General features: G+C 53.0%; 1 protein-coding gene across 2 annotated transcripts in view; it reads left to right on the top strand.

The window, feature by feature from the left end:
* The first annotated feature begins 1,923 nt into the window (after window positions 1–1,923).
* The window catches only part of LOC100679635, a 123,876-nt gene continuing 112,127 nt past the window's right edge, over window positions 1,924–13,672 (top strand). For both annotated transcript variants that reach the window (XR_001729250.3, XM_008219780.4), the window contains exons 1-2: window positions 1,924–2,300; window positions 12,526–12,817. Coding sequence is in view for 1 of the 2 variants with exons in the window: in XM_008219780.4 (XP_008218002.1) it covers window positions 12,664–12,817 (154 nt within the window). In the remaining variant the exon portion in view is untranslated. The remainder of the gene's footprint in view (window positions 2,301–12,525; window positions 12,818–13,672) is intronic.

A 13,672-nucleotide genomic window follows, 5' to 3' on the forward strand; every position in this document is an offset into this window, starting at 1 on the left:
AAAATGCGTGACCATGTGACTCACGCCTGGGCATTGTTCGCACAATGCTAGAATGACCTTATCACGCTGGTATCGAAATGTACAATTTTTTAGAAAAGACAAGTTTTACGTCGAGGATTCATAATTACGGGTTAGGATGAATAATGCATCTTCCTCGAACTACGTCTTGTCGGCGTTCACACAAAGACTATTCTTCTTTCGAAGACTGTTTTGGTAAGAACGTATCCGCGATTTTGGTTATTCCTTTGTTTGAAGTTTCACATGTGTACAAAAATATGTTTATACAATGTCTTGAGAACCTGTTCAAAATTCAATGACGTACAGCTAATAATTGTTTATATTCGGGTGAATTGTGAATCACTGACCAAGTCTGAAAAAAAAAATCCCACGAAATTATTTCCGCGCAGAGCACGAGAGATAAATAAGCGAGCGAAAATCAAAGCTGCATTCGTTTGCACTTTAACGCCGAAATATTAATCACCATAAAAGAGGGACTCGCTCGCAAGTGAAAATAAACGAGTGCGTCGACAAAGTACCGCGTGATACACATTCCTCTTCCTAAATAAGGCAGTAAAAAGCCGTAATACAGCGCCGAGGCGGCAGCTCATCAGACAATGAAAGCGGCCGCTCGCTCGCGCGCTCCACATTCACACACATTCGAGCTAGCTTATACAATCACCTGCCGCACGGCAGCACGGCGCATAACGAGCTCCGCCAGCGCTCGCAGTAGTCCAAAAATGCGCCGTAAAAAAGGGAGACGCTCGGGCCGGCGAGGATCGCTATAAGAAACAGACAGCGCGGAGGAGGAGAAGTGCGTCATTAGACGCAAGTAATTAGCCTCGACCGAATTTCCGGGCGGATTCGAATGATCCAGTATGTAGAGTAGGAATCCTGCGAGTTTTACCATTGTTTGTTTCCTTAAGCGCGTCGCTCGACCTTCCAACGTGGGACTTGTCGCTCGCGACTCGCGTCAAGCAGGTTCCGCAGGTGTCTGTGTAAATGCAAGTGAAAATTAAATGTCACGCTTGCATTTTGCAACTCCAGAGCCGAGCGAGTCCTAGACATTGTTTCCGAAACGACAATGACGCTGTACTCATACACGGCTGGAGAAAGTACAAGGCTTCATCCGCGAGGTCGCCGTTCAGTTGCATCAAAATTGCGCAAGTTTCCGAATTCGGACTCCCACGCACTGTTATATCAAGTGAAATCCAAGGCGCATTTGAAAGAGGCGAACTGCTCAGAGAGCCGAGTATGAGAACGCTTTCACAGTTGGAATATCATTCGGATGAAAAATGAAGCCTCCCGCGTCCATCAGACGTTTTGATACAATAATCTACGCGTCGGCAGCTGACTAGGATCCAGATAGACCGGCACGGGAGAAAGAGTCAGAAGAAGGAGAAGGAGAAGCAGCAGCAGAAGAAGTGAGGCCAGTCTCGGAAGCGTCATTAGAAAAGTAATTATCGCAGGCGGCATTTCCTGGCCGCCGCGTCCTCTCACAGTCGGTCTCCCCAACCCCTGGAGCAGCAGCAGCAGCGAGCTGAGTATCGGCACTGCACAGTGGCGGCTCTCCGCGGAGACGGCCGGCCTCGCTCCTTCTGCGCTGATCTCCCGTCTCTGTCCGCGAAAAAAGGAGCATCAGGAGCGCGCGCGCGAGAGAGACAAAGAGAGAGAGAGAGAGAGAGAGAGAGGGAGAGAGAGAGCTCGGCGGCCTACGCAGAGAGAGAGAGAGAGAGAGAGAGAGAGAGAGAGAGAGCGATCCTCCGCGCGCGGCTTTTATTAGTTCTGCTGGCGCGCGGAGAGCAGTGCGTATATACACCGCGCGGAGAGTTCCGCTACGTCTCTCTCGCTCTTATGCCCGCTCGTTTCCCCACCATGCTCGCGCCGCGGAGAGAGATCTCGCGGGCGCGCAGGTAGAGAGGAGGCACGGCGCTGCTCCGCAGTCGTAGTCCGGAGCCGAGAGCGAGAGACTGCCGGAGCGCGCCGTTAGTCGCCTCCAGTACGTCCGCGACGCGCGATCACCCTCGCCGATCTCCACTCTGCGATAGAGCTCTGAGCGCGCGCGCGCCACTCACTCTCCGCCTCTTTCTCTTCCCCTCTTCTCCCCCTTTCGAGCCCGTCCTCCGTTCTTCAGCCCCCGACGTTTCCGCGTTCGACTCGGAGTTTCTCGCTGCTCGAGGAAAGAAGCTGCCGGGAAGCAACTGTATGCGAGCAACGGAGCAAGAAGGCCAGTGCTCGCACCTAGCCGCCGAGCGACGTCACTAGTGCAGGATCGACGAGGCCCGACGAGTGTGCGAAAGAAGGTAATTTCCAAGAGTCCGATGCCGAGCTCCGATGAGGATGATGACGATACCTTCGCGAGTTTGGGTGAAAGTGAAACCGGCACACTCTCTCTCTCTCTCTCTCTCTCTCTCTCTCTCTCTCTCTCTCTCTGTCTCTCTGTCTCTCTGTCTCTCTGTCTCCTTTCTTCTCTCCTCGCCGCGTGACAGGCCGATGCGCGGAGAGAGAAGCAACGAGAAAGAGAGTCAGCGATCGTGTGAGGAGCCGGATAATGATCGGCCGCTGACGCGTAGGAGCTGCTCTTTCTCCGGCTGGCACTTGCGCGAACTAGGGTCCGATTGAAATAAATCTGCGAGCGCAGCACGCTGGAGCTCCGAAAAAGGATCGCTGCGGCGCTGGGAAACGAGAGCGAGGTGAACGCGCCGTCGCCGCCGTCGCCGCTGCTGCTGCTACCGATGCTGTGCTGTGTGACGCTGCTCTCTCGTGAAAGGGAGGCGAGAAAAGTTCTTGGGAAATTCGCCGAGTGTGCCTAGGAGCTTTCGCGAGTGCGCGCGCCGATCGTTGATGTGTGTTTTGATGTCGGCCGAGCAGTGTTCTCTCGAGTGCCGATGCGCTGAGATGAAGTGAGTGTCAAGTGTGCAGCGCGGCACGTGAGAGCGAGCGATTTCACAACTCGAGTTTGGAGCGTCGATCCGTTTCGAAGATATTACGAAGAGCGAGCCGGTGTGTGCTGAGCTTTCTCGCTCGCCCGGCTTGCGCGCGCAGTCTGAATAGCTTGTGCTCCAGAATTGAGTTGTGCAATTCCGAGCTCGGTGGGCTCGCTTTACATTCGGAAACGTATAAATGATTGGCCGTCGTATTCTATCGAACATTCAATGAAATGAGCCATTCTTCACTCGGAAACACTTTTTGCACTAGCACCGTTTGGATGCTCGTGACGTATCGGTGACGGCACCGCGCGCTCAAAAGCTGTGTTTCTACAGCGGCGCGTACGTGCGAACACCGGAGATGAGTAATGTTTGCCGCAACGAACGTTTTCGACGCCTTCCGCGCAAAACACCTCTCGATGCATGGAATAATGATTTTACGTAACGTGTTTTTCGAGCCAACGTCCGCGAGTACTTTAAACATACATCAACATCGCAACCATCGACCTCCGTCGATATCGATAGCCCGAAGTGAAGTTGAGTGAAATTCTGTGCTCTCGGAGAAAAGTGACTCTTCACTTTTTGTCGAACAAAAGTCTATCGGTGCCATCTGTACAGCTACGGGAATCACAAAAGGAATTGAGTCCTATCGCGATTAAATAACGTAGAGCGCGTGGCTGTGTGTTCCCGATAGTCACTGCTATTGTGACGAGCCGAAACTCTTTCGACCAGATTCGGTCGTCACAACACAAGCGGTAATCGGTATTGTGTTCAGACGATTGAATTAAAGGTGTAAGCGATCTTCTCTCCTCGAGAGCGCAGGATTCGAATACAGTGACTCGGTCGTAGCGCATAACATAACGTCATCGATCCACGAAAGTGAAATGAAAAAGTGAAGTTGGCCTGACGGTGCGAGTGCTTCGGGGTGTTCCTCTCCAAAACACACAAAGTACGCCTGCAGAGGTTTGTCACTTTTATTTTGCGTATAACTTAAGTAGTCGTAGACTTGGATGAAACCAGATTTTGATTCGCAGCAAGGACAGTAAGAATCGGACGAATTTTTTCGACTACTACTCGCGCACTAGTTGCATTCGTGAAAAGAAGCCATTCGCACGCTGGCTGGCGAGAACAGTTAGCGGAGAATGGTCGAGCGAGGGGAGCAAACGAGCGTAAAACAACTGTTAGCTGTAGGCTCTCATCAAAAGCGCATGCATAATTCCGCGTAAAGCTCCAATCAGAAGGTTTTTCGGCGCTCGCGCGCAGTTCTCGCGACGTAACGGAACAACAACAACGGATACACAGATGAGAGAGAGAGAGAGAGAGAGAGAGAGAGAGAGAGAGAGAGAGAGAGAGAGAGAGAGAGAGAGAGAGAGAGCGGAAATGCCAGAAAAGTCCGTGAAAGGTCCCCATTAGCTGGCTAGATCAATTAAAGCGCGTTAACGGACAGTTTAATCGGCGAGCGCGCGCGCGCTGCTGGACGTTTAATTTTCCGCGAGCGAGCGAGCGAGAGACCGTGAGAGATTCCTCGGCGGCTCTCTTCCTCGCGCGAGCGCGAACGAGATTGACTACCAGAGACATGTTGACACGCCGCGCGCCGAGAGATTCGAGGGGAAAAGCTGCCGCGCACGGGCCTCGCGGTGTGCACCAGCACGGACGGGGGAAAAAGTTACGGTTTACGGTTAGGGCAAGAGAGCAGCCGAGGCTAACATCATTATCCGCCGCGGCCGCTGGGTTTCCGATTAAAACGCTACGGTTGACGAGTTATTATGCCCGGCGCAGATGCAACAATGAGCCGCGTCCGATGCTCGTTTGCCCTGCGTGCCCATCAGGAAGTTAGGCGCGCGAAAAACGCCACCTTACGGCACTCGCGCATCGGCCCCTAATAAGCGGCGGAACGTCGTAATTGTCAGCGCCGCCGCGAGCTCGTATCTCTCGCAGGCCTTCTCGAATCAAAATAATTTTAGCGTCGCGCGAAAAGAGAGTCGCAGCCGGAGCGAGGCGAGATAAGAGAATAAAGGCCGCGCGCGAGCGGCGAAATAAATAACAGCGCGCGGTAATTATTTTCGCGCACAGGGGAAGGAGCGTCCTTCCTACGCGGCGACGACGTTCGTGTCGACTTTTGTCTGGTGACCCTCGCTCTCGCGCGTGTTATAGATGAAGATCTCCCGAGAAAGAGCGCGCGGCAGCCTCTATCTGCGTCTCGCCATCGGAGTCTCTCCGCGAGAGTATCTCTCTCTCTCTCTCTCTCTCTCTCTCTCTCTCTCTCTCGCTCTCCCGCTCTCCCGCTCTCGGAGGCTGCAAATAAACGAAAATTTTCGCGTGTACGCCCCGAATTAAGCCTGTCGCTGAGAGAGAGAGAGAGAGAGAGAGAGAGCTGTGCGCGCTGCAGCTGGCGGCGGCTGCTCATCGGAGCGATAAATTCTCGCATTACAATTTAATCGGCGCGCTCGCTGCAGCCTTACGCTATATAAATTTCAATTACCCACGGAGAGGGATTTTATATTTCACACGCCGCCGAGCCTTCGTTAAGCGCGCGGCAGCTCATGCACTTTTGTGTGAAGGGACATTTTTGAATTCCTAGGATGTCGTATACCTTAGCTCACACTCGCCGCGCGCGCTTCTCTCTCTCTCTCTCTCTCTCTCTCTCTCTCTCTCTCTCTCACGTGTGAATATTCATTAAGCGCGCGCGTATACCGAGAAGCCGACCGCGTGCGCGCACGCGGGGATAAATTTTCCATTTTTGAGCGTTTAACTCGGGGGGATTAAAACGTTGCGCGCTTTAATTGACGCTCGAGCATTAACGGAAAAATACGCCTCGGGGTGCCTTCGCCAGAGACGAATCTTACTCGAAACACGAGGCACTTGATGGGTGTTTGATTAAGGAAAATTAGCGGATTCGGCACCGGTCCGGAATTTCGGAATTCCTCGCATACCAGGACTGACTGGGAGCGAGAGAGATAATGAATTCCCAGGAAAACAATCAAGCGCCCCAAAAAATTAGTGTAAACACAGTGATTACGGGTGACCTTATCAACTACTCTGCATCGGCATGAATGAGGGAAGTACGGCGCGGGATAGGTATCTCGTCAGAGAGAAATTAAGTGTCCTTGCGTGTACGCCTGTTTCCCGCGGCACGCGCACGTGCGATATGCGCTGAGAATGCGACGGACGGGCGTATGGCCGTCTGCTGGTAATTTAATCGCTTTGCGATATTCCCGCCGGGGCAATTAAACTCAAAGCGTCGCGCGAGATTTCGATCGAGAAGTTGAATAAGCGCTAGACTGTAACGATATCGATTAGCGGCGCGAATAGCGCGAGTATATTTTGTGCGCGTACGCCTCGTAAATCGCTATTTACGCGCCGGAAGAAAAGGAGGACGACGAGTACAACAATGAGCCGTTACGGCTGCGCGCGGCCGCGTAAATGGCTCAATAAACGCGCGCGCGCGCACTTAATAAATCAAACGAGCGTACGCAAAGCGGGCAAAATCGTCCGGGTAAAGTGAGCCAATTACGCCGCGGTATCTGCGCGAATATGTTGTTTGCACACAGGGGGAGAGTACGGAGGCTAAAATTGCGGGGAGAAGATCATGCGAGAGACTGCTGCCGGACAGTCTCGCGTGTGGTCGCCGCGGGGCGCGTTTCGCTTTACCGAATTCGAGAAACGAATCGCTAACTTCCGATCGATCATTACCCTCTCTTCGGCTCCTCGTTTTGCTTCACTTTTTGCGGTCGCTTTGACGATCCGTATGAGTAGATCCGCTGCTGCCGGGCACTCGCGGGGGGATCTTCCGAACAAGACCTTTGAAATTCCATCCGAGAGTATCTCAATCGAGACGACTCCAAAAATAAAGCGTGTCCCTCGCTCGACAACAAAGCGCGCTCGGAAAGTAAAAGCTCGAGATTTATCGATCGAAAGGACGTCGGGTATATTAACGGCGAATTTGGCACACGCGCGCATTCCCTTCCTCCCGGCGAACCTCTCGAAAATGAAATAACGAAGTGAAACGAGTTTCTTCGATTTTACTCCTTTCCTTCCTTTTCTCTCACCTTCGCTTTTCCCTCTCTCTCTCTCTCTCTCTCTCTCTCTCTCTCTCTCTCTCTCTCTCTCTCTCTCTCTCTCTCTCTCTCTTATCCGGGTTTCACTTTCTCCCTCTCGTAATATGCTCCCAGCGCACATTCAGACTCGTTCCGATTTTTCCCTGTCCCGCTCTCGCCCTCGCTCCCGTTCGCGTCCTTCGTTTTTTGTCCTCGTTACTTCTTTCTCTCCCGAGGACGAAAGAGAGACAGAGAGAAAGAAAGAAAAAGAGAGAAAGAGAAAGAAAGAAAGAAAGCAAGAAAGAGCAGAATGTGATGCAGTCTCCGCTAACAACGCTGAAAGAAGCTACGCCAGCGCCAGGCTTTGAAATCCGCCAATCTCAGCTTCTTTATTCTCTCTGCTCCTTTCGCCCCCTACTCCTGCGTTTTCGAGAACTTTTAAAGGCCGCGCGAGCAAGCGCCTTCTTATAATAATTTTACGACGTTATTGGCTCTTCTGCAGCGTGCGCGCGGCCGGACGAGCCTCGTATTTCTTACGATGCTGACATCGATACAGCGGAAATTAGGGCATAAAAGGCCGCATTAATGGCCGTTTAACATGACGTTCAATGCGCGATTTCTTTACTCCTCCGTCGATCGTAACGCGCGCGATGCAGTCGGTTCCCCAAAAATTGATTTCTTTGCGCGATCGAGCGAGCACGTGTCTGGTACACTGAAAGACCTAGTTCCCGGATATTTAACACTCGGTAGAGATGAATACACATCGTCGTTAACTGCAGAAGTGGAAATTCAAAACGAAGCACTCGAAATCTCCTCCAGAGCCGCGGCCTAATCGGATAGAACGTTCGTTACGAATTACGGCACGCGGAGAAGCAGAGCGCGCAAACGCGGGCATGAAATTCAAATGGGGAACGGTAGCGCGCGCGTAGTTGCGCGATATAAACTCGCACGAACAGCCGTACACGGCAGCAATGAGAGTAAATCGCTATCGGCTCGGATCTAAATTCGCGAGGGAACAATTAGCCAATAAATCTCGCGCTGCCCGTCTAACGATTCGGCTATTTTCGTCGCTCGACGCTGTAGATCTTTGTCGAACTATAAAGTCGAAATTGAAAGCGTTACGAAATTCCGCTCGCGGTCAGCGGCGCGCACTTGGCGGGTAGGGAAATCGCGGTGAATCGAGTGAGAGCCGTGTATGTAAAAGCCGTAACAAAAGAACCGCGAGGGTGCGAACGAGAGCGGGGCTGGCTGCATCGGGGCCGCCCTTTTATCTCGTCTGCGCAGCGCGCACGACGTGCCGTCGAAATAGAAAAGATTCGAAGGGAGGCAGCTGCGGCACTCCTCCTCGCGCGACCTTCACTCGCATTCCCTACTCTCGCGCGCGGCGCGCAGCGAAATTCTCCTCGTAAAAGCTACACGTGAGGCTGATCGGCCTAAGCCATGACACCGCTCTCGATGAATCTCTCGCCCTATATGCCTCTTTCGCTCATGTAGTCATATCTCGTTCTTTCTCTAGTTCGCGCGCGAGCCACGTCCTTTCTCTTTCGTTTCAGCACCGAAGCCCCCGGCGAGGTGCATTGACTTCGGCGTGTCGAACTACGTCAGCGCGCTGCGATCAGCTGATTTTCTTCACCGCGCGCCGCGGCTGCCTTTTTCGAGATTTTTCGGAAGCGCGCGGAAACACCTTACACTTACCGCAGTCTCGGCGTACAGTTTCGCGCGCGCTTGAATTGATGAGCGCTTTCGAGCAGTTCATACATAAAAACATCGCGAGAATACGCCGCGGAAAAAGTAGGTTTGCAGCCATCATTACGAATTCACAAATATAACGGAGAGAGAGCTTCTAGGTCAGTCTATTAGCAACGTCAATTTATTTATGTTATTCCCCGTTCGGTCGGGCGGGACGTTTGGAATCCTCCTGGATGAAAGCCGCACGAACCTACTCAACCGAATTTCCCGAAGGCGAGCCGGCGGAAAAAGCAGCAGCCGAACTGCAACTTCATCTCTATCTCCCGTGTCGCGCGCTTCCGCCACGCTGTTCTTCAGGCGCCGGGATACGCGGAATTTCGAGCGCAGTAATCGGGAAGAAGCGAGGGCGCCTTTTGTGTCGTAAAACGCCGAGGGAGAGTATAGCCGATGCAGCAGCCGCCGCGAGCTATATCCTTTAACGTCACTTTTACGAGCTGGTTCGGCACCGCGTCGTCGTCATGTGTATTCTCTCGCGAGCGCGCCAGCGCCAAAAAGAGAGGACAGCACGCGCGCGCGTACTTTATTAAGGTCGATGCCTCGCTGTAAAAGTCCGACGTTTGTTTGCCTTTCGATTTATCGCGTATTTTTGCCCACAGCCATTTTTCAGGCTCGCTTTTTCGGAATATAACTGTGTATATTCATACATCGCCGCGGCCTTGGGCAAAAAGAGACGGCGATCGGTTTCGCTCCGATATCATTCCGCACGCGAAGCAGGAAACGGCTCTCGGTGCGTCGATGCAAATTGCATTTTTCGCAGGGCGTCCTTGGGCGAGGATAAACCCGCCGCTTCCTCGTGCCGATTGCGCAGAGAGAAAAAGTTGACATATCGATCGCGGTCCCTTATTCGGAGAAGCTTGATGTTGTTGAAATTTATGTTACGAGGAAGCGATCGTATAATACGCGCGTGCTTTATTTGATTGTTCTCGAGAAAAATTCGGCCGATTGACCGTCGTCCCTGCGATCCCATCGCGATAAATCGAAATTTCAATTTGCCGCGTCGTTTGCGCTGCTGAAAATGATCACTGCGAACCGATTTACAGTCCTCGCGTCGAGTGAGGGATTGCAATGGCGCGATTTTTTACGACAAAAAGAACAAGCCATTATCCACGTTATAGCGGCGTTCGTTTATACGCCGGTTACACACTGCATTTTTCGAGAATCTTCGCTCGTTATTATTTTAAGTGATTTGTAACATTAGACCTGAATCGCGCAGCGCATCGTAATCCGCTTTTCGGTTATGCTCTACATGAAGTGCTTGTGCAACGCGACGCTTTTGAAACAATGCTGAAATGTTAGAAGCCGACTCACGCTCGCGCGCAATTAGCGCAGGATTAATTATCCCTCGTCCCACGGGGAAATCGTGCGATCCGAAACGATCGGCGTGGAACACACGTAGAACGGAGCGACGATAACTGATGCCGAAAAAAGCGAGGGACAGAGCGCGTTCGTCACCGGGTAGGGGTATTACGTAGAGGTATTATAGGAGCAAAACGTTATAGCCGTTAATGCGATGCTCGGTCGCGAGCGAGGGGATAATTAATAATTAATAACGGATAATCGCGGCGATTGCCCATCATGTGCGCGACTGACCTTCCAGCGGCGAGAGCCAAGTTGCCGTGCAGCAACGAGAGCGATTAACTGTTCGCGAGCGCGTTCCATTTCGGTTTCACGAAATGTATGTAATCGGCTTGGGCGCTCGCGCGCTCGTAAATAAATCGCCCGTGAATTCCCGAGTCACGAAGATACGAGAGGCCTCATTAAGCTATTGTATCCGCGGATTACATCGTCGTCCCTCTCTCTCCCGGCCGCCGCGGTATACCGTTGCCGCGAGTGAAAAAGTTGAGTAGGAGAGCCGCGCAGATAGAAATGGCCGCATCTCTCTAATCCGGTTGACCGCACGGACGGGCCGCACGTGAATTGTCTCATTTGAAAGTGGCGCGCGAGCGCGAGGCTCGATAGCTGCCTCCGCATAAATCCGCGGGCTAATAAAGAACTTGACTTACGAGTTGCTGCCGCCGATTCTTTTATCGCTTTGCTGCCGTGTGTGGCGCGAGCGACCGGAGCGAGCGCATGCGGGAATAAGGGCTGCAACGGGGGGGGGGGGGGGTGACAGTTTTTGCATACGGATATTAACGAGCCATAAGGCAGGCACGTTTACGGGGACGTGAGTTTGTTTTATAACGCGCACTACTTCATTCGGGGTATTATATTTCAAAAGTGCTAATTATGCCGTAGCTCCGTATAAATAACCCGCGGGATTCGACGAACTCCGCGGCTGCAGACGTGCATTACACAAGCGCGACGATCCGGGCGTTCCCCGACGCGACGCTTGACCGTGCTGCACGAAATCCCATCAGGAGAAGTTAAATAATCCGTTCGCGAGGGGCAAAAAACAGGAAGTACTACAGTAAAGACACAATTAAAGCGAAGACCGCGAAAGATCATCAGCTGCGCGAGGAAGAATTGAAGCGCGGCGGCGGAAAGTGAAATAGAGCCGTGTCCGTCGCGCGCGGCCGAAGATGACCTTGCTCGTCGCCGTAGCGGGAGACGAAGATGATGATGATGATGATGATGCCGGGATGTCGGGGGTGGAGAGTAGAGGGAGAGAGAGAAAGAAAGAGAGAGAGAGAGAGAGAGAGAGAGAGAGAGAGAGAGAGAGAGAGAGCGCGGGGGAGGGAGCAGGAGCGAAACGAGAAAGAGCCCATTGTCCTCAAGGGCGCGGTGGCTAAATTGTGAGCCTGCGCGCAGGAGAGGAAAAATTGCGACCGCGATGCATCTTAATTCGCGGTGATGCTATTTTCCGCGGGAAAAAATCGAGCGATAGCGTCAGGCTGGAGCCGTGCGCGCGCGCGAAAAAGAGAGGATCGTTAACCTCGGCCGTTCCGCGAGGCTGGGGAAAAAATCAAATACGTGTGCGCGCGGTTTAACTGCGGGATTTCGAGATTCCCCGCGGCCGATTACGATTCACGCGGCGTTTTAAGCGCGACATTTTCGTTTATAGAGAGCTCGCGCTGTTGTTGCTGTTGTCCGCCTCCGGACACCTTTCGTGGCTAATTGAGCTGCGTCGATGCGGGAGTTTATCTGCCCGGTGAATCACGCCGGCTCCTTCGCTGGAATCGTGGATTTATATGCCTTACGGCGCTGCACGTGAAGAGAAGTCGAAATCTGGTTCAGCAAAGTCTGCGGCTGTTGCTCGTTCAGTTGCGTGGAACAGCCAAAACACCCCCGCGCACTCGGCCGTCAGCAGTAGACGAGTCGGCACTGGGAAAAGCTTGAATGTGGACAGTGAGATTATTTTTTCAGTTTTGTTGTGCATTTGAGATTTCACCTCCTCACGGTTTCTTATATTTAATTCGTGGCTTTCCACACCTGTTGACCAAATTAAACGCGCCGTCAAGAGCTTCCCAGCAAAATCCAAGCGATTGCGATAAGAGGCTCGACTTTCCTCTCAGCGTTTTTGCACTGGAAGCTGAGGGAAACGAAGAATCGCGGAGACTCCCATCGTTCGTCGTCATCATTGTCCTAGGCAGTGAAAACGTGACGAAAGGTGCGCTGCAGCCGGACACCGCGTCACGCCGGCTTTCACGCTTCGATGGCCGGTCGACGATTCGATCTTTATGGTCGCCTCGAAAACCGTACGTTGCGCGGAGCGACCTTGACTGTGCCCATCTCATCCTCGTCAGCCGGCGGTCGAAAATCGGGACCCTAACATAGATTTAGGCGGAGAGCATTAACAAGCATTAACAGCCGGTTGCATAGAGAGGAGAAACATGTTTGACTATAAAGGAGCGTTGTTTTGCCGATGACTGTCGCAGCTCCTCCAAGACGAAAGAAAGAGGGAGAACGAACCGACGAACCGACGAATCGAAAGCGAAATATAGCGATAGGCTCGCCTATAGTCTCGATCTCGGGGTAATGCTCGGGCTGTTATGAGCGTGGCCGCCGCTTAGAGGATGCCGGAGCTCGAGCGCACGGAGTCTCCGAGGTCGGGGCAGCTCCTCGAGGACTTGGAGCTGCTGGACAAGCTGGAGTCGGGGCCGAGTAGGCAGCGCAACGGCGCCGAGCGCAGTGTCTCCTTCAATCGGGACGTCCACGTCAAGAGGATCGGTGAGTCGCTGATGCTGCCGCTGCCCATACCGCATGGATATGTATGCGCATACACAAAGCCGCGCACGTACTGACACACGCAGGGAAGCGCGGCCGCGAGCGACTGAGAGAGAGAGAGAGAGAGAGGGGGGAGCCCGAACGTACACTGGTCGTCGTACTCCTCGTCGTGCTTCACTAACGAACGCCGAGGTTGCCTCGCTGCTACGCAGCGAACAATGACTTTTCCCAAGCACACCTGTCTCTCCTTCCTTCCTCTACCTCCGCGATATTCTCTCGCGAGAGCGAGCTCAGCTCGGCTACTCGACTGCGCGCCGCGGCTCTTTTATTTTTCAATTTTCAAGCCGCGCGCTGCAGCTTCAATTTACTCGGTATGCCGCCACCGCCAGGCCGCTGCAGAGGCTGCAGTTTCTCATAGCGCTCGAGGAGATTGGCTTTTTGTCGCGGACGCGCGCGAGAAGGGGTTGTTGAATTTGATTTGAATTTTCAGCGCTCGAGGCGAAAGATCGTTAGGGTGGATAGGCGTGAATTACGGGCGGTGCCGTGGGACGCGCGCGAGCCGCCGAGCTCTTTTTGAGTATTATTACCGCTGATGGCTCTCCGCTTCTGCGGCTGGAACTTTAATCGAGTTACGCGCGCCCTTTTCTTCCTCGAGCTGCTCTTCTTTTCGATAAATCAGCGCCTCGCAGTAGAATCGCGTTATAATCCGCGCTCGCGTATCTGGTTGTTTCGCTCCCGCAGTCCATCAGTTCCGTAGCCCTGCGAGAAGAGGAAGCGACGCAATTAAGCCGTTCATCCCATTGTTATCAGCCGAGATTTCCCCATCTCCCAGTGCGACGACGTCCCCAATTACACCAC

The sequence above is a fragment of the Nasonia vitripennis genome, chromosome 4, assembly GCF_009193385.2.
Source record: "Nasonia vitripennis strain AsymCx chromosome 4, Nvit_psr_1.1, whole genome shotgun sequence".
NCBI classification, from domain to species: Eukaryota; Metazoa; Arthropoda; class Insecta; order Hymenoptera; family Pteromalidae; genus Nasonia; species Nasonia vitripennis.